The 24,261-nt window shown below is 41.9% G+C and overlaps 1 protein-coding gene across 6 annotated transcripts in view; it reads left to right on the top strand.

Annotated features, from left to right (window-relative positions):
- The first annotated feature begins 444 nt into the window (after positions 1-444).
- Positions 445-24,261, top strand: part of mast3b (microtubule associated serine/threonine kinase 3b) — a 53,009-nt gene continuing 29,192 nt past the window's right edge. For 2 of the 6 annotated variants that reach the window (XM_014216095.2, XM_014216094.2), the window contains exons 1-4: positions 445-765; positions 10,251-10,340; positions 19,124-19,212; positions 21,553-21,625. In XM_014216095.2, coding sequence (XP_014071570.1) covers positions 719-765; positions 10,251-10,340; positions 19,124-19,212; positions 21,553-21,625 — 299 coding nt within the window. In that variant the 5' untranslated portion in view covers positions 445-718. Of the gene's footprint in view, positions 766-10,250; positions 10,341-16,833; positions 17,301-19,123; positions 19,213-21,552; positions 21,626-24,261 lie in introns of those variants that run through there. The other 4 variants (XM_045687407.1, XM_014216097.2, XM_045687406.1 and 1 more) reach the window with 2 other exon arrangements.

Here is a 24,261-nt window from a genome sequence, read left to right as displayed (position 1 = left end):
TTTAAAACAGTGGCCAGGTAAACAGACTGCTTACAGGGCAAGGACAGCCAAATGTAATTTGTAATTTGGATGAACTATCCCTTTAACTTAGGAGGTAAATTAATCTTACACTCTCAACACAACTTTTCTCTTCCAACACCTTCTCCAGGGCCGATTGATTACCTTGATCAACACGTCACCATTACCCTCGCACCGTGTGCTGGCAAATGCCAGATGGGCTGGTCCATTTCTAGCACGGTGGCCCTGTCTAAATTGTTGTTATTTTTTTAGCGCAAAATTGTAATTATATGGCTAATATTGGTGGCCTTTATATAAAAAATCGACCGGTGTGGGGGCCTCGAGGGAAAAAAATGCACTGGTGTGATAGAAATGCCTGGGCCGATTTCTGGTCCAAGTCCGTCCCTGGTGGTGACCGCGGTTCCAACCGCGCTGTTGCTCCTCAGTTCTTCACTGGTGCGCTTTGGACTACACACTTGACGCGCGCCTTTTCAGAAACGGATTGCCTATGTTGAGCTTGCCTTCATTGACATGTTGTGTTTGTACCAGTTAGTGATGATGTGCTGAAGCCACTGATAAACGATAGCTACTTGACAGTTGTTTTTAGGTCCCGCCGCACGATGATAGAGAAACTGTTCGCAAAATCACCAGTGTCGCACGGTGACAAGTGAAGTGCAAGCAGCAGTCAATTGAGGTCCCTCTTGGCAGGAGTCGTAGAAGGATGAAGTCGAGGAGAGACAAGCTGAAAATCCCCTCCCTTACTTTGGAGTAAGTTTGCATGCTTTTATATAGTGTATAACTTATGCACATTGATCTACATGACCATTCATTCATGTTGTCGGGTGAACCATGGGAAATCACTTATATTTTATTAAGGTAAGTAAATGTAGCCCAAGTGCACCTTTGGATATAATGTTCTATTATTCATGTATGTAGGGCCTACTGTAGCCTATGTTTGACTATATATAATCAATTGGTGTCTTAGATGTTATAATAGGCTACAATCCCTATAGACTACTGTACTCTGATGCACTCAAATCATGCTTATTTTTCTGTGAGTATTTGAACTGATAGATATGGTACACTCTTGGAATAAAAGGTGCTATCTAGAACCTTTAAAGGGTTCTTTAGTTGTCACCATAGGAGAACCCTTTGAAGAACCCTTGTTGGTTCCAGGTCGAACCCTTTTGGTTCCAAGTAGAACCGTTTTGGGTTCCAGGTAGAATCTTTCCACAGAGGGTTCTACGTGGAACCCAAAATGGTTCTACCTGGATTCAAAAAGTTCTTTTTATCTGGAACCAAATATTGGTTCTCCTATGCGAACAGCCGAAGAATCCTTTTTTTCTGAGAGTTTACAGCGATTGAAGCCCTAATAGTAGCTAGCCTACAGTATGTGCTTGATAAGAAAAGACAACCGGCTACAGTGGTGTGCCAATGTATTTCTCAACTCTATACCAGTTGCAACCAGTTTCTGGCACGCAGTATGGAACACGCAGTATGGAACCTACAGACACCTAGTGTGTTTCCCAATGAGACCCACTCAGCTTGTAGGCTGCAGGAGTTTTGAACACGCATTGAGTGAGTGATTATCGTGGTGTAGAACTCAGAAACGTCTCTTTGTCTATTGAGATTTGACCAATGATTTAAGATAGTTCTGCAAGATGAGCTACTATAGCCAGCCTACGTGGCATATTTATGTTGGTGAATTTATGGATGTTGGTATATACTATACCTTGTTGAAATTGAACCAATTATCAGATCATAAACTCATTCTGAATTTGAGGGATGCTTCTCACTTTGTTGGTGGGTGGGGGGATAGGAATTTGTCTACATTCAATCCAGAAATACATTAGATTAGATGTTTTTCAAAGTTACCTCACAGATTATTTGCCCTTTTCAGAATTATTGTCAAGATGTCACATAGCTTTGACTCAGGCCAGTGTCAAACACGTGTTTCACATATCACTCACTCCCTACACAAATGTCTGTCATTTTGGAAATATGCACCCATTTTCCAAACGCTTTACTGTGATTCTTGCCTCCTTCAAAGGATTAGCATTGCAGCAGTTCTCTTCTTTCCACCCACTCTCCATTCTGAGCCAATGTAGCCAGGGGCTGCCTGTTTGCCTGCCTGCTGCCCACTAGACGCTGATCCATAAAGCGTAGGAGCTTTTTCTCCAAAATCTGACTCTCCCATGGATCACAGGCTCAGCGTAGGGTATTGACCCCCCAGTTTTGTGGGTGCAGCACGATGAGCAACATGAGCGCACTGCAGAGACCCTTTTCGAAGCAACCCCTGTGTTCACAGAACGCTTCACACAAAGTTTTTTTTTAAACACAAAATGAAAGCAAAACATGGGAGCTCTCAGGTTTGACCGTGTGTTGCAGCAAATACAGCTCCCCTAAACGTCTACCTCTACAGGATATAAACATAGCACCTCACGCACTAATTAAGTAGGTGGAGAGCTGCAATCTAACGATTAACAATGAGGTGACACACAATGTGGAACAATCTAATTCAGAGCATTGTAGATGGGTTGGAGGGGTGAGAAAAAAATATTTTGAAATGATGAGGCGTGACTGTGAGTGATAGGTAATTATGAGTTAGCACAGTGCAGTGTCTTTGTGCAGAGGCTTGTTTTCCAACCATCTCTCTTTATTACTATGACAACAGGCTCATCTCGCTGCTGCAGAAGCCAGTGCTATGTTCTGCACTGGATCTGAAGAGCCCTCTGCTGCAGCAGCACTCAAACCATATCAACATTGTGCATTTGTGATAGCAAAGCACAGATCTGTACATGAAAATCAATAAAGCCAGCCTTCCAGCAGGGTCAGCAACTTCTGACGGACAGCCTGCTACGGTATTATAGCTGAACGGTCATATTTTGACATGTGAGCAAGATGGCGGATGTTTTGGGGTGTGCTTCTATAGCAAGTCTTCCTATAGAATAGGGCTGTGACGGTCATGGAATTTCGAGGACGGTTATTGTTTATTTTTTAATATATATTTTTAAATGTTCTCCTCCGCTCCCGACTGCATGTGCTTCCATATAAATAGATGATATGTATATGTGTGCTGCTGCTGCAGGGAGGGGGTGTCAGCCTAGGTAGCCAAAGGCTTGTTTGCTAGAACACCTTGCTTGTTTCAGCAAGGAGCAAGAAAGTTTCATCACGTTGTTAAGAATCCATGTTATCGCAGAAACAAGACTCAAACGCAAGGATGCCTGGGCTTGCCGTCTTCAGTCAGCTCTTCGTTCCACAAAACAAACAAAAACAGTTATGACAGTTCTTTTTTTTTTTAAACGGTTTTCACCCATAACTGTCGGTTACACGGTTATAACGTAATTGTGCCAGCCCCACTATAGAATACAGAGGACAGCATGAGTTTATTGTATGTTCAAAACACAAGAACAGCTTCTCAGGCTCCATTCAATATCTAGAGGGTCTAGAAGACGTCTTAATCAGTTGTTGTCTTTTTGCTAGCTAGGGCCATTTACTTTAAGTGCTGTCTGTGTTCCCTATGTGTGAACTGCTGACTGCGATTAACTTGCAGATGATTGTTGACATATCAACCAGGATTAAGGTTTATGGACATTTGTGACTGTTGCTGTCTTCATAATCAGTGGCTCTATTGGAGGGGGAGTGGTTTCTCCTCCCCTAGACAATCACTACTGGGAGGTGAGGACGGGGGAAGGGGATACCTACTGTAGTCAGTTGCACAACTGAATGCATTCAACTGAAATGTGTCTTCCACAGTTAACCCAACCCCTCTGAATCAGAGAAGTGCATGGGGGCTGCCTTAATCGACATCCACCTCATCTGCGTCCTGGGAGCAGTTGTTTTTCGGGGTTAACCGCCTCCCTTAAGGTTAGAACGGCAATTGTTTTTGCCTTGCCGGCTCAGGGATTTGAACCAGCAATCTTCCAATTACTGGCCCAAAGCTCTTAACCGCTAGACTATGTGCTCTTCACCTCTGAATTAGTGTTAGTAATTCAGTCTCCCCTGTTTTATCAGTGGCAGCTGTCAGTGGCAAAACTAAGACCGTCGCCGAAACAAAGACAGTTCTGCTGAGTTATTTGAGGTAGGAAATAAAAGAGGAAGGTTCCACACCACTCTCTCACTTGAGTATCTTACCTAGTTATTTTCAGATGATCTCATTTTGCTATTTTGTAGCTTTAGTAACTATGTGTGTGTTTTCTATACCTGTTTGCTCCTTTCCCTGTAGGCTTTACAGACACTCCAAACCCTTGGTTGCAACCCTTCTAATTTAGTGTAACCTGCTCACACAACCCATGTGGAATTCCTGGTCTCTTGCAGCGTTTGAAACTGACAATCTGCGGTCAAGAACGCCGAGTTCGTCTCAGCCTATGCTTTAAAAAAATAAAAATAGGATACCCATTAGCCATTGCCAATGGCGACAGCTTGTCTTACTGGGGTCTGACACATGCTGCCCTTCAGTCCTTTGACTTTTTGGCCCTGATGTAGACATGGGTCACCCCAGAGAACTCCAGCTGCTCTCACTTCATCTGATTACGTTTTTCTGTTATAGTCCGAGAGCATCTGGTTGTCATGGTGGTGACACAGGGCTACTCATTTCTCCAAAGTAGACATTTTCTCTTGTCTCCCTCTCTCACCTGTCCATCTCCTCATTTGAATTCCATGCCGTCACTGTCACTTATCCACTCAGACTTAACATTGTTGCCATCTATTTCCCACTAGGTGCCCTTAGAGAGTTCCTCAATGAGCTTGAAACCTTGATAAGCTCATTTCCTGATGATGTCCCACCCCTCTTTGTACTTGGCGACTTCAACTTCCTGATGCCTGCTTTTGATTAATTTCTTTCCAACTGTTTCTTTCCCCTCCTTGCCCCTTTTGACCTTCCCCAGTCCCCTCCCACTCACAAGGCAGGCAATATGCTTGACCTCATCTTGACCTCATCTGTTCGCCTACTAATCTCACTTCAACTGCCCTCCAGGTCTCTGATCACTACTTTGTTTCCTTTTCTGTCTCCCTCTCTTCCAACCATAGCCACTCAGCCTCTATCCAGATGGTCATGAGTCGTCGCAATCTTCGCTCTCTCTCTCTCCCACTACTCTCTCCTCTTCTATCCTATCATCTCTCCCTTCTGCTAAATCCTTCTCCCTCCTGTCTCCTGATTCTATCTCTTTGACTCTACTCTTCTCCCTTTCTGCATCCTATGATTTGCACTCTCTCCTTTCCTCCTGTCCGGCTCGGCCCTCCCCTCCTGCTCCATGGCTGAGTCACTCATTGCTAGCTTACAGAACAGGGCTGCAGGCAGCTGAGCAAAAATTTAGAAAAATGAAACTTCCGGAGGACCTATCATCCTTTCATTCCCTCCTCTCTTCCTTCTCTTCCTCTGTATCTGCTGCTAAAGTTACTTTATATCACTCTAAATTTCAAGCTTCTTCCTTTAACCCTAGGAAACTATTTTCCACCTTCTCCTCCCTCCATGGAACTGCCAATCTGCGGTCAAGAACACCAAGTTCATCTCAGCCTATGCTTTTTTATTTATTAGGCTCCCCATTAGCTGACGCCGAAGGCGACACCTTGTCTCCTTAGTCCTCCACCCCCTCCCTCCTCCCTCTCTGCGGACAACTTTGACCTTCTCCCATTCCTCACTTCCTTCATCAACTCATCCCTGACCATTGGCTGTGTCCCCTCTGACATAGAAAACTACAGACTGGTATCCATTCTTGCTTTTATTTCCATAACACTTGAGCCTGCTGTCTCTGACCAATTCTCTCACTATCTTTCTCAGAAAGATCTTCTTGACCCTAACCTGTCACGCTTCAAGACGGGTCACTCAACCGAGATTGCTCTTCTCTGTGTCATGGAGGCTCTCTCTGCCAAAGCTGACTCTCTCCTCTGTTCTCATCCTCCTAGATCTATCCACTGCCTTCGACACAGTGAACCATCAGATCCTCCTCTCCACCCTCTCAGGGCTGGGGTCTCAGGCTTGGCACACTCTTGGATTGCATCCTACCTGGCAGGCCGCTCCTACCAGGTCACATGGAGAGGATCTGTGTCTGCACCATGTACTTTCACTACTGGTGTCCCCCAGGGCTCAGTTCTAGGCCCTTTCCTCTTCTCTCTATACACCAGTCACTCGGCTCTGTCATATCCTCACATGGTATCTTTTAATAAAAAAATATATATTTTACTTTTATTTAACTAGGCAAGTCAGTTAAGAACAAATTCTTATTTTCAATGACGGCCTAGGAACAGTGGGTCAACTGCCTTGTTCAGGAGCAGAATGACAGATTTGTACCTTGTCAGCTTGGGGATTCGATCTTGCAATCTTTCGGTTACTAGTCCAACGTTCTAACCACTAGGCTACCTGCTGCCCTTCTATCATTGCTATGCAGATGACACTCAACTGCTTTTCTCCTTCCCCCCTTCTGGCACCCAGGTGACGACACGCATCTCTGCGTGTCTGGCAGATATCTCAGCTTGGATGTCGGCCCACCACCTCAAGCTCAACCTCTACAAGACGGAGCTGCTCTTCCTCCCGGGAAATGCCTACCTGCTCCAAGACCTCTCCATTACAGTTGACAACTCCACAGTGTCCCCCTCCCGGAGTGCAAAGGACCTGGTGTTACCCTGGACACCCTGTTGTTCTCTGCAAACATCAAAGCAATGACTCGCTCCTGCAGGTTCATGCTCTACAACATCCGTAGAGTACGACCCTATCTCACACAGGAAGAGCCGCAGGTCCTAATCCAGGCAGTTGTCATCTTCCGTCTGGACTACTGCAACTTGCTGTTGGTTGAGATCCCCGCTTGTGCCATCAAACCCCTGAAACTTATTCAGAATGCTGCAGCCCGCCTGGTGTTTAACCTTCCCAAGTTTTCCCATGTTGCCCTGCTTCTCCACACACTCCACCGGCTCCAGTCAAAGTTTTGATTTACTACAAAATGGTACTTGCTTACGGAGCAGCAAGAGGAACTGCCCCTCCTACCTTTTAGGGTATGCTCAAACCACACACCCCAACCCAAGCACTCCGTTCTGCCACATCTGGTCTTTTGTCCCACAGCACCCCCCCCCCCCCTTTACCCCCTCCTCACGCCCAGACCTGACAACCCCCCCCCCCCCACATAAAAAAGCCTTTTGTGAACTAACACTCCCAATTTAGTAATTTCCCCCTTACTAGCTCTGATTTTGCTGATAGCTACTTTATTGAGGAGAAATATACTTACTATGACTGTGATATGTGGTTGTCCCAACTAGCTATCTTAAGATGAATGCACTAACTGTAAGTCGCTCTGGATAAGAACGTCTGCTATATGACTAAAATGTCAAATGTAAATATAAGACTGTGTACCGGTATGTATATATCTGACACGCTATATATTTAGATTCTCAGATGGTGTCTGCATTGGGACATTAGGCTAGACCTGTCAGACAACCAGTGTTATAGAGCTAGACTTGGACAATAACCTTTTAATGGGGAAACCAGGCCAAAGTAATCAATGGTCTGAAAGGTCTGTTCATTTAACTTCTGCTTTGACTGAAAACAGCAAGACCATTGTGCTATTGTTGCCGTTAGAAATACTAAGGTTCCTAAGACAAACCCACGCTTTATTCGTAAGAGAAATTTGAAGAGTTTTAATGAGCAGCCTTTCTTTCATGATTTGTTTTATTTTTACTGGAGCAAGATTGAGCTTATTCCTGATGTGGAAACTGCCTGTAAATTCTTTCATGATGTTTTTTTCCAAATAGTCAACAAACATGCCCCATTCCGCAGGTCCAGAGTTAAAGGGAGGGATAATCTATGTTTTTTTTCTGAGCTGTCTTGTATTTTTCACGAATGTAATCTAGCCTAGGCTAAAGCAAGGAAATCATGTTCTGATGCTGATTGGCTTCTTTTTAGACAGTTACGAAGCAAGTGTAATTTTCTTCTCACGAAGACCAAGTCTGAAATTTTATGTCTGTTACCACTGATAACCTGAATGACCCTAGAACGTTTTGGAAGGCTATTAAGTCTATGTCTGGAAACAGTAATGTTAATGAATGACTGTCATGTGTATTGAAGGACTTGCTGCTGGACTTGCTTGCTGTTGCTGCATATGACAAAACTGAAATGCTGAATTGTTTCAATGAGCACTTTGTATCATCTGGTAGGCTGTTTGATTCAGTGTCTTCTGTCTCTGTACAACTCTGTGTGGATGAACCAGCGAGAGCTGGTCAAACGTTTTGCTTTTTGCCATTCTCAGTGCAGGTGGTACATAAAGCCCTGAAATCCTTAGATCAGAGAAAGCCTGCAGGTCCTGATCTTCTTGATCCCTGCTTTTTAAATCTGGCAGCTGATTTCATAGCTGAACCACTTACATATCTGTTCAATCTAACCCTGGAATGTAATAAAATTCCAAAGATCTGGAAATCAGCATTTGTCCTACCACTTTTAAAAGGAGGAGATCCAACTCTTTTAAATAATTATAGGCCAATCTCAAATCTGTCACCCCTAGTGAAAATACTTGAAACCCTTGTGAGTGAACAGCTAAAATAGTTTTTATTTACTAACTCAATTTTATCAATATACCAATCGGGCTTCAGGAAGAAGCATAGCACAATTACAGCAGCCATGAAGGTTTTAAATGATATCGCTGAAGCCCTTGACCAAAAACAGCACTGTGTCTCACTTTGTATTGATCTCTCTAAGGCTTTTGATACAGTTGATCATGCCATACTGAGGCAGAGATTGTCGAGTGTAGGTCTTTCGGAGCATGCAGTTGCATGGTTTGCTAACTATCTGTCTGTCTATAATGGTGTGCCCCCGGGCTCTGTACTTGGTCCCCTCTTATTCACTATTTATATAAATAATTTAGACAAAAATTTGCAAAATGCACAGCTTCACTTTTATGCTGGTGATACTGTTATTTATTGTTGTGCCTTGTCTCACAAAAGCTTTCCAGAACTTGCAAACTGCTTGTTATACTGTTCAACATACCTTGTGTTAATTGAAGCTTGTCCTCAATACTGACAAAATTCAACTAATGGTGTTTTCTAATGCAAGAAATAGATCTCTGAACCTTTCACCTATTACTACCTGTCAGGGCAATGAGATTGAGACTGCAACCTCATATAAATATCTTGGAATTTTAATTGATGACGGCCTTTCTTTTAAATTGCATATTCAACAACTTACAAAAAAAATTGAAGCTGAAGTTGGGATTTTATTTTGTGAATAAGGCCTGTTTTTCTTTTGAAGCCAGAAGGAGGCTAGTATCATCTACATTTATGCCTTTGCTAGACTATGGGGATATTTTATATATGAATGCTTCCGCTCAGTGTTTGAGATCAATTGACACCCTTTACCATGGAACTTTGAGATTTAGTTCTAAACTGCAAAACCCTTACGCACCAGTGCACTTTATATACCAGGGTTGGCTGGCCTTCTCTAGTCACTCGTAGGCTCAGTGACTGGTATACTTTTATTTACAAAGCCATTTTGGGTCCACTACCATTTTATTTGGGGAATTTTTATTGTTCAGAAATGTGGTGAGTACTCTCTTCGTTCGCAGGACTTTATCCTGCTAACTGTTCTAAATGTCCGAACTGAATTTGGTTAAAGGGCTTTTATGTACTCTGCGCCATCAGCTTGGAACGCCTTACAAAATACTTTTAAACTGGAAGAACTTGTCCCGATTGGTGTTTTTAAATCACTGATGAAGGATTTTGAGACTGATTACCTGACCTGTCAATGTTTTTAATTTGCTGTTTTATGATTTTTTTTATACTCTTGTGAATTCTATGGTTTTTACTAGATTACTTGCAGTTTTTCATGTTGTCTGTCTGTAATTGTGTAACGACTTGGTGCTGCCTTTCTTGGCGAGGACACTCTTGAAAAAGAGATTTCAAATCTCAATGAGCCCTTCCTGGTTAAATAAAGGTTAAATAAAATTTAAAAATGAAAGCAAGTGAGCAAGAAATCATGCTGTGACATGCCCTGGACATCGATCTGGTGTCTTGTACAGAACACTGAAATGGCTATTCGATGACAGACTATTATCCATACAATCAGGTACTATCTGGAAAAAGTATCCCAAAACACGGCTGGGAAGTAAGTTGGTGTCATTTGCAAACAGTTGCCGAGTGTCTATCACAGACCTATAATGTCAGCCAATGAAAGTGAGACCTTGGGGTGCATCTCAGCGATTACCCAGGCACTGGTAGGCAACAGCAACCGTGCTGAGTCAGCACACTGATCCATGTGACCGTGTCTTGCCTTACAGTTTGTCACACACTTGCCAGAGCCCAACTCTACTGAGCCCATGCAGCCCATGCAGCCCCTGCAGCCCCTTACAAACCCTACATCCCTGGAGGTAAGAAAGACAGCCCACATACAGCACACAGCCACATACAGCCACACAAGGGCATCAGGCCCACTTTATAGAATGGGCCGGTTGGCTTGAGAACAGCTCCTGTGAGGAATTATGAAGATAGCTTTAAAGCAGACGTTGCATTTACGGACAGTATTTTTGCTAATTTCATTTCACTGATGAAAGCACATTTTTCATCGCAGTAACATTGCCTAATTTGTTGAACAATAAACGTTAAAACTCTGAACCATATTGTTTAGATAAAATGTTGCAACGTGCAAAATGCAGCTGCCTGAAATTGTCTTAACTATTGGAAGTCATTCGGAGGAAATGTCCCCTGGCTTATGGTGGTTGCCTGGCAACCCCCAATGGTACACTGCAGAGGAAAGGAAAACGATATGGCAAACCGAAGCGGCATACAGCATGCTATGTAGAGCACTAGGTTATTGTAATACATATAGTGAGAAATCATCTGTATCCTGATAATTTGGCAAAACTACCAAGAATATTGTTCAGTTCTGTTCACAGAGGAACTGTAATATCCCAGTAATAGTTTTTGAAATTACATTTGGTTGAACTTCATTTTAGTTTGATCAAATTATTTTTTTGACCACCAAGATTTCTTTATTTTACAACACTAAAGTGTTGTGCATCAATTTCTTTCTCTACACCAGTGGTTCCTAAACTTTTTATAGTCCCGAACCCCTTCAAACATTCAACCTCCAGCTGCGTACCCCCTCTAGCACCAGGGTCAGCACACTCTCAAATGTTGTTTTTTTGCCATCATTGTAAGCCTGCCACACACACACTATACAATACATTTATTAAACATAAGAATGAGTGTTAGTTTTTGTCACAACCCAGCTCATGGGAAGTGACAAAGAGCTCTTATAGGACCAGGACACTAATAATAATATAATAATAATCAATAATTCTGCTCTTTATTTAACCATCTTACATATAAAACCTTATTTGTTCATTGAAAATTGTGAATAACTCACCACAGGTTAATGAGAAGGGTGTGCTTGAAAGGATGCACATTACTCTGCAATGCTGGGTTGTATTGGAGAGAGTTTCAGTCTTTTTCCACACACAGTCTGTGCCTGTATTTAGTTTTCATGCTAGTGAAGGCCCAGAATCCACTCTCACATAGGTACATGGTTGCAAAGGGCATCAGTGTCTTAGCAGTGCGATTTGCCAAGGCAGGATATTCTGAACGCAGCCCAATCCAGAAATCTGGCAGTGGCTTCTGATTAAATTCAATTTTCACAGAACCGCTTGTTGCAATTTTGATGAGGCTCTCTTGTTCAGATATCGGTAAGTGGACTGGATGCAGGGCATGAAAGGGATAACAAATCTAGTTGTTTGTGTCATCCGTTTTGGGAAAGTACCAGCGTAATTGCACACCCAACTCACTCAGGTGCTTCGCTGTATCACATTTGACATTGTCCGTAAGCTTGAGTTCATTTGCGCACAAAAAAATCATACAATGATGGAAAGACCTGTGTGTTGTCCTTGTTACTGCAGACAGAGAAGGGCTCCAACTTCTTAATCATAGCTTCAATTTTGTCCCACATATTGAATATATATTTGCGGAGAGTCCCTGTAATCCTAGATTCAGATCATTCAGGTGAGAAAAAACATCACCCAGATAGGCCAGTTGTGTGAGAAACTCGTCATCATGCAAGTGGTCAGACAAGTGAAAATTATGGTCAGTAAAGAACTTTAAACTCGTCTCTCAATTTAAAAAAAAACGTGTCAATACTTTGCCCATTGATAACAAGCGCACTTCTGTTTGTTGTAAAAGTATTACATAGTCACTGCCCATATCATTGCATAGTGCAGAAAATACACAAGAGTTCAGGGGCCTTGCTTTACTGGAGTGTCCAAAAACGTCTTTCAAGCTGTCAGGCATTCCCTTAGCAGCAAGAGCCTCTCGCTGGATGCTGCAGTGTACCCAAGTGGCGTCGGGAGCATCTGCTTGCATGCGCGTTACCACTCCACTATGTCTCACTGTCATGGCTTTTGCACCATCAGTACAGATACCAACACATCTTGACCACCAAAGTCCATTTGATGTCACAAAGCTGTCCATTACTTTAAAAATATCCTCTCCTGTTGTCCTGGTTTCCAGTGGTTTGCAGAAGAGGATGTCTTCCTTAATTGACCCCCATAAATGTAACGGACATATACCAGGAGCTGTGCCAGGTCCGCCACGTCTGTTGACTCATCCAGCTGTAACGCATAGAATTCACTGGCTTGTATGCAAAGCAGTAATTGTATCAAAACATCTCCTGCAATGTCACTGATGTGTCGTGAAACACTGTTGTTTGATGAATGCATTATCTGTACAGTTTTTTGGCCTTTTCCCCCAGCATTGTCCCAGTCACGTGGTCAATGAAGCTGCCAGTTGAGGACTTGAGGACTTTTGTTTCTCAAACTAGACACACTAATGTACTTGTCCTCTTGCTCAGTTGTGCACTGAGGCCTCCCACTTCTCTTTCTATTCTGGTTAGAGCCAGTTTGCACTGTTCTGTGAAGGGAGTAGTACACCGGGTTGTAAGAGATCTTCAGTTTCTTGGCAATTTCTCGTTCAAAAGTGTATATACAGTTGAAGTCGGAAGTTTACATACACTTAGGTTGGAGTCATTAAAACTAGTTTTTCAACCACTCCACACATTTCTTGTTAACAAACTATAGTTTTGTCAAGTCGTTTAGGACATCTACTTTGTGCATGACACAAGTAATTTTTCCAACAATTGTTTACAGACAGATTATTTCACTTATAACTCACTGTATCACAATTCCAGTGGGTCAGAAGTTTACATACACTAAATTGACTGTGCATTTAAACAGATTGGAAGATTCCAGAAAATGATGTCATGGCTTTAGAAGCTTCTGATAGGCTAATTGACATCATTTGAGTCAATTGGAGGTGTACCTGTGGATGTATTTCAAGGCCTACCTTCAAACTCAGTGCCTCTTTGCTTGACATCATGGGAAAATCAAAAGAAATCAGCCAAGACCTCAGAAAATTAATTGTAGACCTCCACAAGTCTGGTTCATCCTTGGGAGCGATTTCCAAACGCCTAAAGATACCACGTTCATCTGTACAAACAATAGTATGCAAGTAATAACACCATGGGACCACGCAGCCAACATACCGCTCAGGAAGAAGACGCGTTCTGTCTCCTAGAGATGAACGTACTTTGGTGCGAAAAGTGCAAATCAATCTCAGAACAACAGCAAAGGACCTTGTGAAGATGCTGGAGGAAACAGCTACAAAAGTATCTATATCCACAGTAAAACGAGTCCTATATGGACATAACCTGAAAGGCCGCTCAGCAAGGAAGAAGCCACTGCTCCAAAACCGCCATAAAAAGCCAGACTATGGTTTGCAACTGCATATGGGGACAAAGATCGTACTTTTTGGAGAAATGTCCTCTGGTCTGATGAAAGAAAAATAGAACTGTTTGGCCATAATGACCATCGTAATGTTTGGAGGAAAAAGGGGGAGGCTTGCAAGCCGAAGAACACAATCCCAACCGTGAAGCACGGGGGTGGTAGCGTCATGTTGTTGTGGGGGTGCTTTGCTGCAGGAGGGACTGCTGCACTTCACAAAATAGATGGCATCATGAGGAAGAAAAATTATGTGGATATATTGAAGCAACATCTCAAGACGTCAGTGAGGAAGTTAAAGCTTGGTTGCAAATGTGTCTTCCAAATGGACCATGACCCCAAGCATATTTCCAAAGTTGTGGCAAAATGGCTCAAGGACAACAAAGTCAAGGTATTGGAGTGGCCATCACAAAACCCTGACCTCAATCCTATAGAAAATTTGTGGGCAGAACAGAAAAAGCGGGTGCGAGCAAGGAGGCCTACAAACCTGACTCAGTTACACCAGCTCTGTCAGGAGGAATGGGCCAAAATGCACAGAACTTATTGTGGGAAGCTTGTGGAAGGTTACCCGAAACGTTTGACCCAAGTTAAACAATTTGAAGGCAATGCTACCAAATACTAATTGAGTGTATGTAAACTTCTGAACCACTGGGAATGTGATGAAAGAAATAAAAGCTGAAATAAATTATTCTCTCTACTATTATTCTGACATTTCACATTCTTAAAATAAAGTGGTGATCCTAACTGACCTAGACAGGGAATTATTACTATGATTAAATGTCAGGAATTGTGAAAAACTGAGTTTAAATGTATTTGGCTAAGGTGTATGTAGACTTCCGACTTCAACTCTATATGTGCACTGCCTTTGAAAATACTACTCCATGTGCCGATGTAAAAGTGGATTTGGGAGTACTCAGTAGGGTCTGTAGAATCTATATATGGTGTCATTTCATGGGGCACTGAGTAATACGGAGTGTTGCAGGCCTTTTACTTGGCCCATTACATTGGCCACAATGCAAATCACTGTATATGCATTACACATCGGCTTATAGGTAAAAAACTAAACTGTTCTATGTGCTGATGTGAACTGGGGTTTGGAGTACTCATTTGGGTCTGTGGAATATATATATGGTGTTATTTCATGTTATTTCAATACCCAGCAGCACTATGCACACTCAACTCTCAAAAAACAAACGTAAAACCAACTTTTTAGTTCAAATGAAAATGTTATTTATACCATTACTTTATTTGGGCTACATTTCACTAGAACAACAGAATTTGCTTAATGATTAGTGAGTGTCTGATAAGCGCTTTGAGTTATAGCCCTAACTCGTACTGGAATCTTCTTTGGAGATTTTTGGTATTTGGCAACAACAAAAAATTGTTCTGGTAATTTTCACATAGAAACCTCATCGTGAGGATGGATGTTTGACATGCTTTTTACATCATTATCACAAATCATTTTTAGAGAACACATGCCTCCAGAATACATGCCTCCAGAATAATTTTTTCACTTTAAGCCAATATATAGTTCATATATATTTGCATTATGACCTATGGAATGGTTGAAGTAAAATGCCAGCAACACTCCGTATTATTCAGTGCCCCATGAAATTACACCATATACTGTATATACTGAACAAAAATATAAACGCAACATGCAACAATTTCAAAGATTTTACTGAGTTACAGTTCATATAAGGAAATCAGTCAATTGAAATACATTCTGTTGGCCCTAATCTATGGATTTCACATGACTGGGAATACAGATATGCATCTGTTGGGGTGTGGATCAGAAAACCAGTCAGTATCTGGTGTGACCACCATTTGCCTCATGCAGTGCGACACATCTCCTTCATGTAGAGTTGATCAGGCTGTTGAATGTGGCCTGTGGAATGTTGTCCCACTCCTCTTCAATGACTGTGCAAAGTTGCTGGATATTGGCGGAAACTGGAACACGCTGTCATAGACGTCAACCCAGAGCATCCCAAACGTGCTCAATGGGTGATAAGTCTGGTGGGTATGCAGGCCATGGAAAAATTGGGACATTTTCAGCTTCCAGGAATTATGTACAGATCCTTGCGACATGGGCTGTGCATTATCATGCTGAAACCTGAGATGAGGACAGCGGATGAATGGTACGGCAATGGGCCTCAGGAACTCGTCACGGTATCGCTGAGCATTCAAATTGCCATCGATAAAATGCAATTGTGTTCATTGTCCGCAGCTTATGCCTGCCCATACCATAACCACCCCGCCACAATGGGGCACTCAGTTCACAACTTTGACATCCGCAAACCGCTCGGCCAAACGTCATCATACACGAGGTCTGCACTTGTGAAGCCATTTGGACGTACTGCCAAATTCTCTAAAATGACGTTGGAGGCGGATTATGGTAGAGAAATTAACATTTAATTATCTGGAAACATTCCTGCAGTCAGTTTGCCAATTGCACGCTCCCTCAAAACTTGAGACATTTGTGGCATTGTGCTGTGTGACAAAACTGCACATTATAGAGTGGTCTTTTATTGTCCCCAGCACAAGGTGCACCTGTGTAATGTCCATGCTGTTTAATCAGCTTCTTCATATGCCACACCTGTCAGGTGGATGGATTATCTTGGAATATGAGAAATGCTCACTAACAGGGATGTAAACAAATGTGTGCACATTTTTTTAGAAAAGTAATCTTTTTGTGCATTTTCTGGGATCTTTTATTTCAGCTCATGAAACATGGGTCCAACACTTTACATGTTGCGTTTATATTTTTGTTCAATGTAGATTCTACAGACCCTACTGAGTGCTCCCAACCCCACTTTTACATAGGCACCAACAAAAATGTTTTTCACTAAAGCTCAATGTTGTCAACATACCAGTCTGAGCATTGTATTTTTCCATAGTGGTCTCAAGTTTTACATATTTAAAACATTTCCCATAAATTCCTTCTTGCATTTGCTTATAAGCACAATAAAAATCGACATTAATAAAAATTTAATATCTTTTGAAAGAGGTAACCACCTTGCAATGTTTTGAAATGCCTTTATTTTAAAGGTTTCCTTTATTAATGCAGGGAAGTGACGTCATCGTTTGTGCTGAACAGAATACTAGTGAAAAGTCTACTGTGTCTATGGTAGTAGACTATATCAGTCACGATGGAGTTTTGGCAGCAGAGAGACTAGCCCATGTCCACCGGGAACACTATCCAGGCAGAAGATGTAGGCCTAGGTGCTTGGATATGTGGCAAAAATAAAACGAAGGTGGCGCTGAAAGCTGGCTTCTTCAGTCATGAAGAAGTTTAATGATAGCCACGCGGACTAGCTAGTCCAGGGAACACAACATACTGCCACGGCGTTTGGAGGGTCTACCCGTGGTTTTGTGGGTTCCATTCTCGGGTCCTGTATCTACCATCTAGAAGGAGATTCAATAATTCTTTATTTTGGATCGGAATGTGTGTTCTTTTTCGTTCTAAACAACATCCACCATGTCGGATCCAAGTTACTGGACCGCAGTGCCAACCCACAACAAGTCTCATTTTGTAACAGGATCAATGCTAAAACGATCAAAAAGGTAGGAAAGGTTCTGGTTTATGTAGTTATGGAACAAAGCTCAACGGCAGACAATTATGGTCCTTTTAATGTGTTTTCTATTCTTTTTTTAAAGGATATTTTCTTGTATTGGCCTTGCTGATGTTCTCAGACAAGTCTCTGAAATAACCCGTCTGTAGATGGCCATCCAGATGGACACATGCTTGACCTCAACTTGCATTGTGTCAATTTCACATATTCAGAAACAATGTAACTAGATAAAAACATGTTTGCCATTACTTTGTAAGTGATAACATAGCCGATGTTGACGCTCATTCATTGGCTCCCATTTGGTTTCGATATTGATGCCATGCGCGGTCTTATCCCCATTGTTTTTGTTTCAGAGCGTGCAGCTAAACGTGGTCAGTGCTTAGAAAATGTGCTGATTGTGAATATGTATCGTTGGCTACACTATAGTTATGGAAAGGCAAAACAAATAGGCCTATAGGTCATTCGTGTTTAAGTCTGTAATACTGTTATAACAAAAAGGGAACAAAATAGTTGTGTATTCAATAATGAATTACCTAAGTATAGTCCTTGTTAGATCCAAAACAATGATACTATGCAGAATAAATAGGCATATTCCTGTTTCACGTAGAATTTTGGGTTGCTCACTGCTGTGCAAAACATCCTAGATCTGGATGACCAATGGCAGTCACTTACAATAATTTGATGGGTGCTTATATTTGATATTTGTCCTATTTCATACATGTACATATGTGTAATAATACGTATGTGTGAATTGGAAATGTTTTTTGCATATCGCGAGACACCCCTTGGAGAGTCGGGTCACGGCCAGGGTCTGCCATTATCAACGGTGATCCTGAAACAGTTATGGAGTTAACGTTAGTGTTAACGTTATCCCAACGTTCTAACTGCTAGGCCACTTGCCGCGCTAATGCCGCCTCTTCTCCATATAGGTCACTCTAAGTGATGCTCATCTGTCCTTTATTGACCCTTATGGTGCCCATTCTGCTAAAATCGATGAGATGATTTACTTGACTCCTCCTCTCACAGTTTTTATAATAAACTGTCTGACTCTCTGTCTGTGAGTATGCCTCCTGTTGATGTACATAGGCCTATGCTCAAAGTGGTAGATTTTTAGTGGATGTTTTGTTATAAGTGTTTCACCCTCATATTTTGTTGCTTCACAGTTAATAACAATAGCCATTTGCAATTGTGTTGATTTTGGTTATATTGAAGTTTTGAGAGATAAGTTTTGCAGTTTAAAAGTTAGTTTCCTGCAATTCTATGCATTATGTCATAGATAATGCTGTGTTCTTTTGCTCAAACAAAATGAATGCTGCTAAATTCATTGTTTTTGGAAATTTCAATTCTGACGGTCTAGCTTTTAGTTCTCAAAGATGATAAAATAATATAGGTGTCCATTATCTGTTCTACATACTTTATATATTGTTTTAGTTGTTTACGTTTAGACAACGTTTGTTTATTACACTGTTTGGACTTAGGCAACCCCAAAAACCGCTTAGGTGGCCCGCCCAAGGATTTCAATGGCAGAAAAATCCCTGCATTGCTTGCTAGTCATAGCCAATTACTCATGTTGAAAGCATTGCATCTTTGCCACTCCCAGAATAGAAACAAGCCAGTTTTTTATGATCTTTTCCCCCCCTCTGGCTTAGACTGGTATATTTGCTGTGCTTAAAGACATTTTTATGACATCACTTGAACTATTCCTATTGCTATTTGAATAGCGGAACTAACTCATGTTTGAAGCACTGCCAGATGGATGACTGAAGTGTTTTGTAGCTGGTGACTGACATCTCTGTTCCTGTTTATGTTCCACAGTTGCCGGAGCAGCAACAGGAAGAGTCTTGGCCTGGGGACACCTTCGCCCACTCTGTCACGCCCTCTCTCGCCACTCTCCGTCCACACCGGTAAGAACCATCACAGGAACAGAAGTTTGTCTCCAATGTTTGTAGCCTGTAGTACACTATGTAGAACTATTCCTACACGTTGACACGTTTGAATGTTTTAGAGTAGGCTGTCCTACTACAACATAGCAAGTGCAAGTATCAGTATTTTGGATTTCTCTCACTATCATTGGGACCGCAAAGCATTTTTCGATATATGCTGTGCTGATTGTAGAAAATAAAGGAGGAGAAATACACATTATTGGTCAGAAAATAAAAAAATTGGCTCTTAGGTAAAGGGGTGGGTTTTTGTGTTTCCCTTTAGCATTTGAATCAATGGGAGTGTATACAGTGCCTTCAGAAAGTATTCACACCCCTTGACTTTTTCCACATTTTGTTGTGTTACAGCCTGAATTTAAAATGCATTAGATTGAGGTTTTGTGTCACTGGCCTACACGCAATGCCCCATAATGTCAAAGTGGAATTATGTTTTCAGATATTTTGACAAATTAATAAAAAATCTAAAGCTGAAATGTCTTGAGTCAATAAGTATTGAACCCCTTTGTTATGGCAGGCCTAAATTAAGTTCAGGAGTAAAACTCTTAACAAGTCACATAATAAGCTGCATGGACTCACTCTGTGTTCAGTAATAGTGTTTAACATGATTTTCTGTACCCCACATACAATAATCTGTAAGGTCCTTAAGTCGCGCAGTTAATTACGAACACAGATTCAACCACAAAGACCAGGGTTTTCCAATTCCTATTGGGGAAAAAAGCAGACATTGAATATCCCTATGGGCATGGTGAAGTTATTAATTACACTTTTGATGGTGTATCAGTACACCCAGTTACTACAAAGATACAGGCGCCCTGCCTAACTCAGTTGCCGGAGGGTAAGGAAACCGCCCAGGGATTTCACCATGAAGCCAATGGTGACTTTAAAACAGTTAGTTTCCTGGCTGTGTTAGGAGAAAACTAAGGATGGATCAACAACATTGTATTTACTCCACAATACTAACCTAAATGACAGAGTGAAAATAAGGAAGCCTGTACAGAATAAAAAATATTCCAAAACATGCATCCTGTTTGCAATAAGTCACTAAAGTAAAACTGAAAAAAATGTGGCAAAGAAATAAACTTTGAGTCCTGAATACAAAGCGTTATGTTTGGGGCAAATCCAACACAACACATCACTGAGTACCACTCGTAATATTTTCAAGCATGGGGGTGGCTGCATCATATTATGTGTATGCTTGTCATCGGCAAGGACTAGGGAGATTTTTAGGATAAAAAGAAAAGGAATAGAGCTAAGCACTGGAAAAATCCTAGAGGAAAACCTGGTTCAGTGTGCTTTCCAACAGAAATTGGGAGACAAATTCACCTTTCAGCAGGACAATAACCTTAAACACAAGGGCAAATATACACTGGAGTTGCTTACCAATATGCCATTGAATGTTCCTGAGTGGCCTAGTTACAGTTTTGACTTAAATAATCTTGAAAATCTATGGCGAGACTTGAAAATGCCTGTCTAGCAATGGTCAACAACCAGAGCTTGAAGAATTTGAAAAATAATAATGTGCAAATATTGTACTATCCAGGTGTGGTCTTGGAGACTTACCCAGGAAGACTCACAGCTGTAATCACTGCCAAAGGTTACTGTAACATGTATTGACTCAGGGGTGTGAATATTTATGTAAATGAGAGATTTCTGTATTTCATTTCTAAGAGCATGTTTTCACTTTGTCATTATGGGGTATTGTGTGTACTGTAGATGGGTGAGAAAAAAAATATATTTAATAACTTTTGAATTCAGGCTGTGGAATGAGTCAAGGGGTATGAGTACTTTCTGAAGGCACTGTATCACTTCTGGTTGTCAAGCAGGTGCACCCTATGAATAGAGTTGTGTACGAGGGCCCTACATGCCAGAGATGTGCAGACATTCTCTTTCAAGTTCTATCATGTCGAGACTTATCTGATTAGGGGGCACAATTAAGCATTCATTATGTTTACAGTTTAATTAATTGGTAGCAAAATGCTCCCATGTTAATGAACTCTTGTGTCTCGAGTACACAAAGGTCCAGGCACTGTCAAAGACAAACAAAATTATACTTTACAACAGCGCATAGCCTCCTCTCCATTAATGCCCTTTGATGGTAACTGCTGCTATGTTTGGCACCATAAACCAGACCTATTTGAGATATTATTCAGTCTAGCTACTTACAGTACCTGAGACTTGCCTCCATACAGTTTGCTTCGTCCTTATTGAAAATATGAATAGGGTTTCAATCACTATAATTACCTATTCTTATTATCCGAGCTTAATTAATTGTAATGATGGTAATCATCCCTTGTTTCTTTTCAGCTGCAAGCAGTCCCATAGACAGCCCCCGAAATGTGTCCACCAGTGCCTCCCTCAACTTCCCATTTGCTCGCAGGTATGTGGTAGGGTTGAATGGCGGAAACCCTGTTACCGACATTTACCGACATTTACTGCCCAAAACCACTCCCTTTTCCTGGAATAAATAACTGTGAGAAACCAGTAAATTATAATAAATTATTTCTATGACTAGCATGGCGTGAAATTGAACTGTTAAGTTATATGCTTCTCTTGTAAAGATTATACTTTTTTTCATTGCAGCTGCAGAGTTTTAACACAGCCTATCACTCGAATATTGTTGCTTTAAATCTGTGCATGGGCGACCACTCTCTCGCAGTCTTTCTCTCTCTCCATCAACTTCATTCATATTGCATCCAAAATAGATCATCCGATTCTAGATTGAAATCAATCAATGAAATGTATTTATGAAGGCCTTTTTTACATCAGCCGATGTCACAAAGTGCTATACAGAAGTCCAGCCTAAAACTCCCTAGAAAGGCAGGAACCTAGGAAGAAATCTAGAGAGGAACCAGACTCTGAGGGGTGGCCAGTCCTCTTCTGGCTGTGCCGGATGGAGATTATAACACTAAATGGCCAAGATGTTCAAACGTTCATAGATGACCAGCAGGGTCAAATAATAATAATCACAGTGGTTGAAGAGGGTACAACAGGTCAGCACCTCAGGAGTAAATGTCAGTTGGCTTTTCATAGCCAATCATTCAGAGGTCGAGACAGCAGGTGCGGTAGAGAGAGAGTCGAAAACAGCAGGTCCGGGACAAGGTAGCACGTCCGGTAAAGAGAGAGAGAATTAGAGGGAGCATACTTAAATTCACACAGGACACCGGATAAAACAGGAGAAATACTCCAGATAAAGCAGACTGACCCAAGCCCCCCGACACATAAACTATTGCAGTTTAAATACTGGAGGCTGAGACAGGACGGGTCGGGGGACACTGTGGCCCTGCCCGACGATACCCCAGGACAGGGCCAACCAGGCAGGATATATACCCACCCACTTTGCCAAAGCACAGCCCCCACAACACTAGAGGGATATCGTCAAACCACCAACTTACTACCCTGAGAGAAGGCCAAGTATAGCCCACGAAGATCTCCCCCACAGCACAAACTCAAGGGGGGCGCCAAACCAGACATGAAGATCACATCAGTGACTCAACCCACTCAAGTGACGCACCCCTCCTAGGGACGGCATGGAAGAGCACCAGTGACTCAGCCCCGTAATAGGGTTAGAGGCAGAGAACCTCAGTGCAGAGAGGGGAATCGGCCAGGCGGAGACAGCAAGGGCGGTTCGTCGCTCCAGTGCCTTTCCGTTGACATTCACATTCCTGGGCCAGACTACACTCAATCATAGGACCTATTGAAGAGGTGAGTCTTCAATAAAGACTTAAAGGTTGAGACCAAGTTTGCGTCTCTCACATGGATAGGCAGACCGTTCCATAAAAATGGAGCTCCATAGGAAAAAGCCCTGCCTCCAGCTGTTTGCTTAGAAATTCTATGGACAGTAAGGAGGCCTGCGTCTTGTGACCGTAGCGTACGTGTAGGTATGTACGGCAGGACCAAATCGGAAAGATAGGTAGGAGCAAGCCCATGTAATGCTTTGTAGGTTAGCAGTAAAACCTTGAAATCAGCCCTTGCCTTAACAGGAAGCCAGTGTAGAGAGGCTAGCACTGGATTAATATGATCAAATTCTTTGGTTATAGTCAAGATTCTAGCAGCCGTGTTTAGCATGAACTGAAGTTTATTTTGTGCTTTATCCGGGTAGCCGGAAAGTAGAGAATTGCAGTCTAATCTAGAAGTGACAAAAGCATGGATAAAGTTTTAGACAGAAAGTTTCAGATTTTTGCAATGTTACATAGATGGAAAAAAGCTGTCCTTGAAATAATCTTGATATGTTCGTCAAAAGAGAGATCAGGGTCCAGAGTAACGCCGAGGTTCTACACAGTTTTAATTGTGGTACAAGCATCAAGATTAATGGTCAGATCCAACAGAAGACCTCTTTGTTTCTTGGGACCTAAAATTAGCATCTCTGTTTTGTTCGAGTTCAAAAGTAAAACATTTGCCGCCATCCACTTCCTTATGTCTGAAACACAGGCTTCCAATTTTGGGGCCTCACCATGTTTCATCGAAATGTACAGCTGTGTATCGTCCACATAGCAATGAAAGTTAACATTATGTTTCCGAATGACATCATCAAGAGTTAAAATATATAGTGAAAGGCAATAGTGGTCCTAAAACGGAACCTTGAGGAACAACGAAAGTTACAGTTGATTTGTCAGAGGACAAACCATCCACAGAGACAAACTGATATCTTTCGACAGATAAGATCTAAACCAGACCAGAACTTGTCCGTGTAGACCAATTTGGGTTTCCAATCTCTCCAAAAGAATGTGGTGATTGATGGTATCAAAAGCAGCACTAAGGTCTAGGAGCACGAGGACAGATGCAGAGCCTTGGTCTGACGCCATTAAAAGGTAATTTACCATCTTCACGAGTGCAGTCTCAGGGCTATGATGGGGTTTAAAACCAGACTGAAGCGTTTCGTATACATTGTTTGTCTTTAGGAATGCAGTGAGTTGCTGCGCAACAGCTTTTCCAAACATTTTTGAGAGGAATGGGAGATTTGATATAGGCCGATTTTAGTTTTTATATTTTCTGGGTCAAGGTTTGGCTTTTTCA

This window comes from Salmo salar, chromosome ssa10, assembly GCF_905237065.1.
Source record: "Salmo salar chromosome ssa10, Ssal_v3.1, whole genome shotgun sequence".
Classification (NCBI taxonomy): Eukaryota; Metazoa; Chordata; class Actinopteri; order Salmoniformes; family Salmonidae; genus Salmo; species Salmo salar.
The sequence above is the reverse complement of the archived record's forward strand: the minus strand, read 5'-3'. Positions and strand labels throughout refer to the sequence as shown.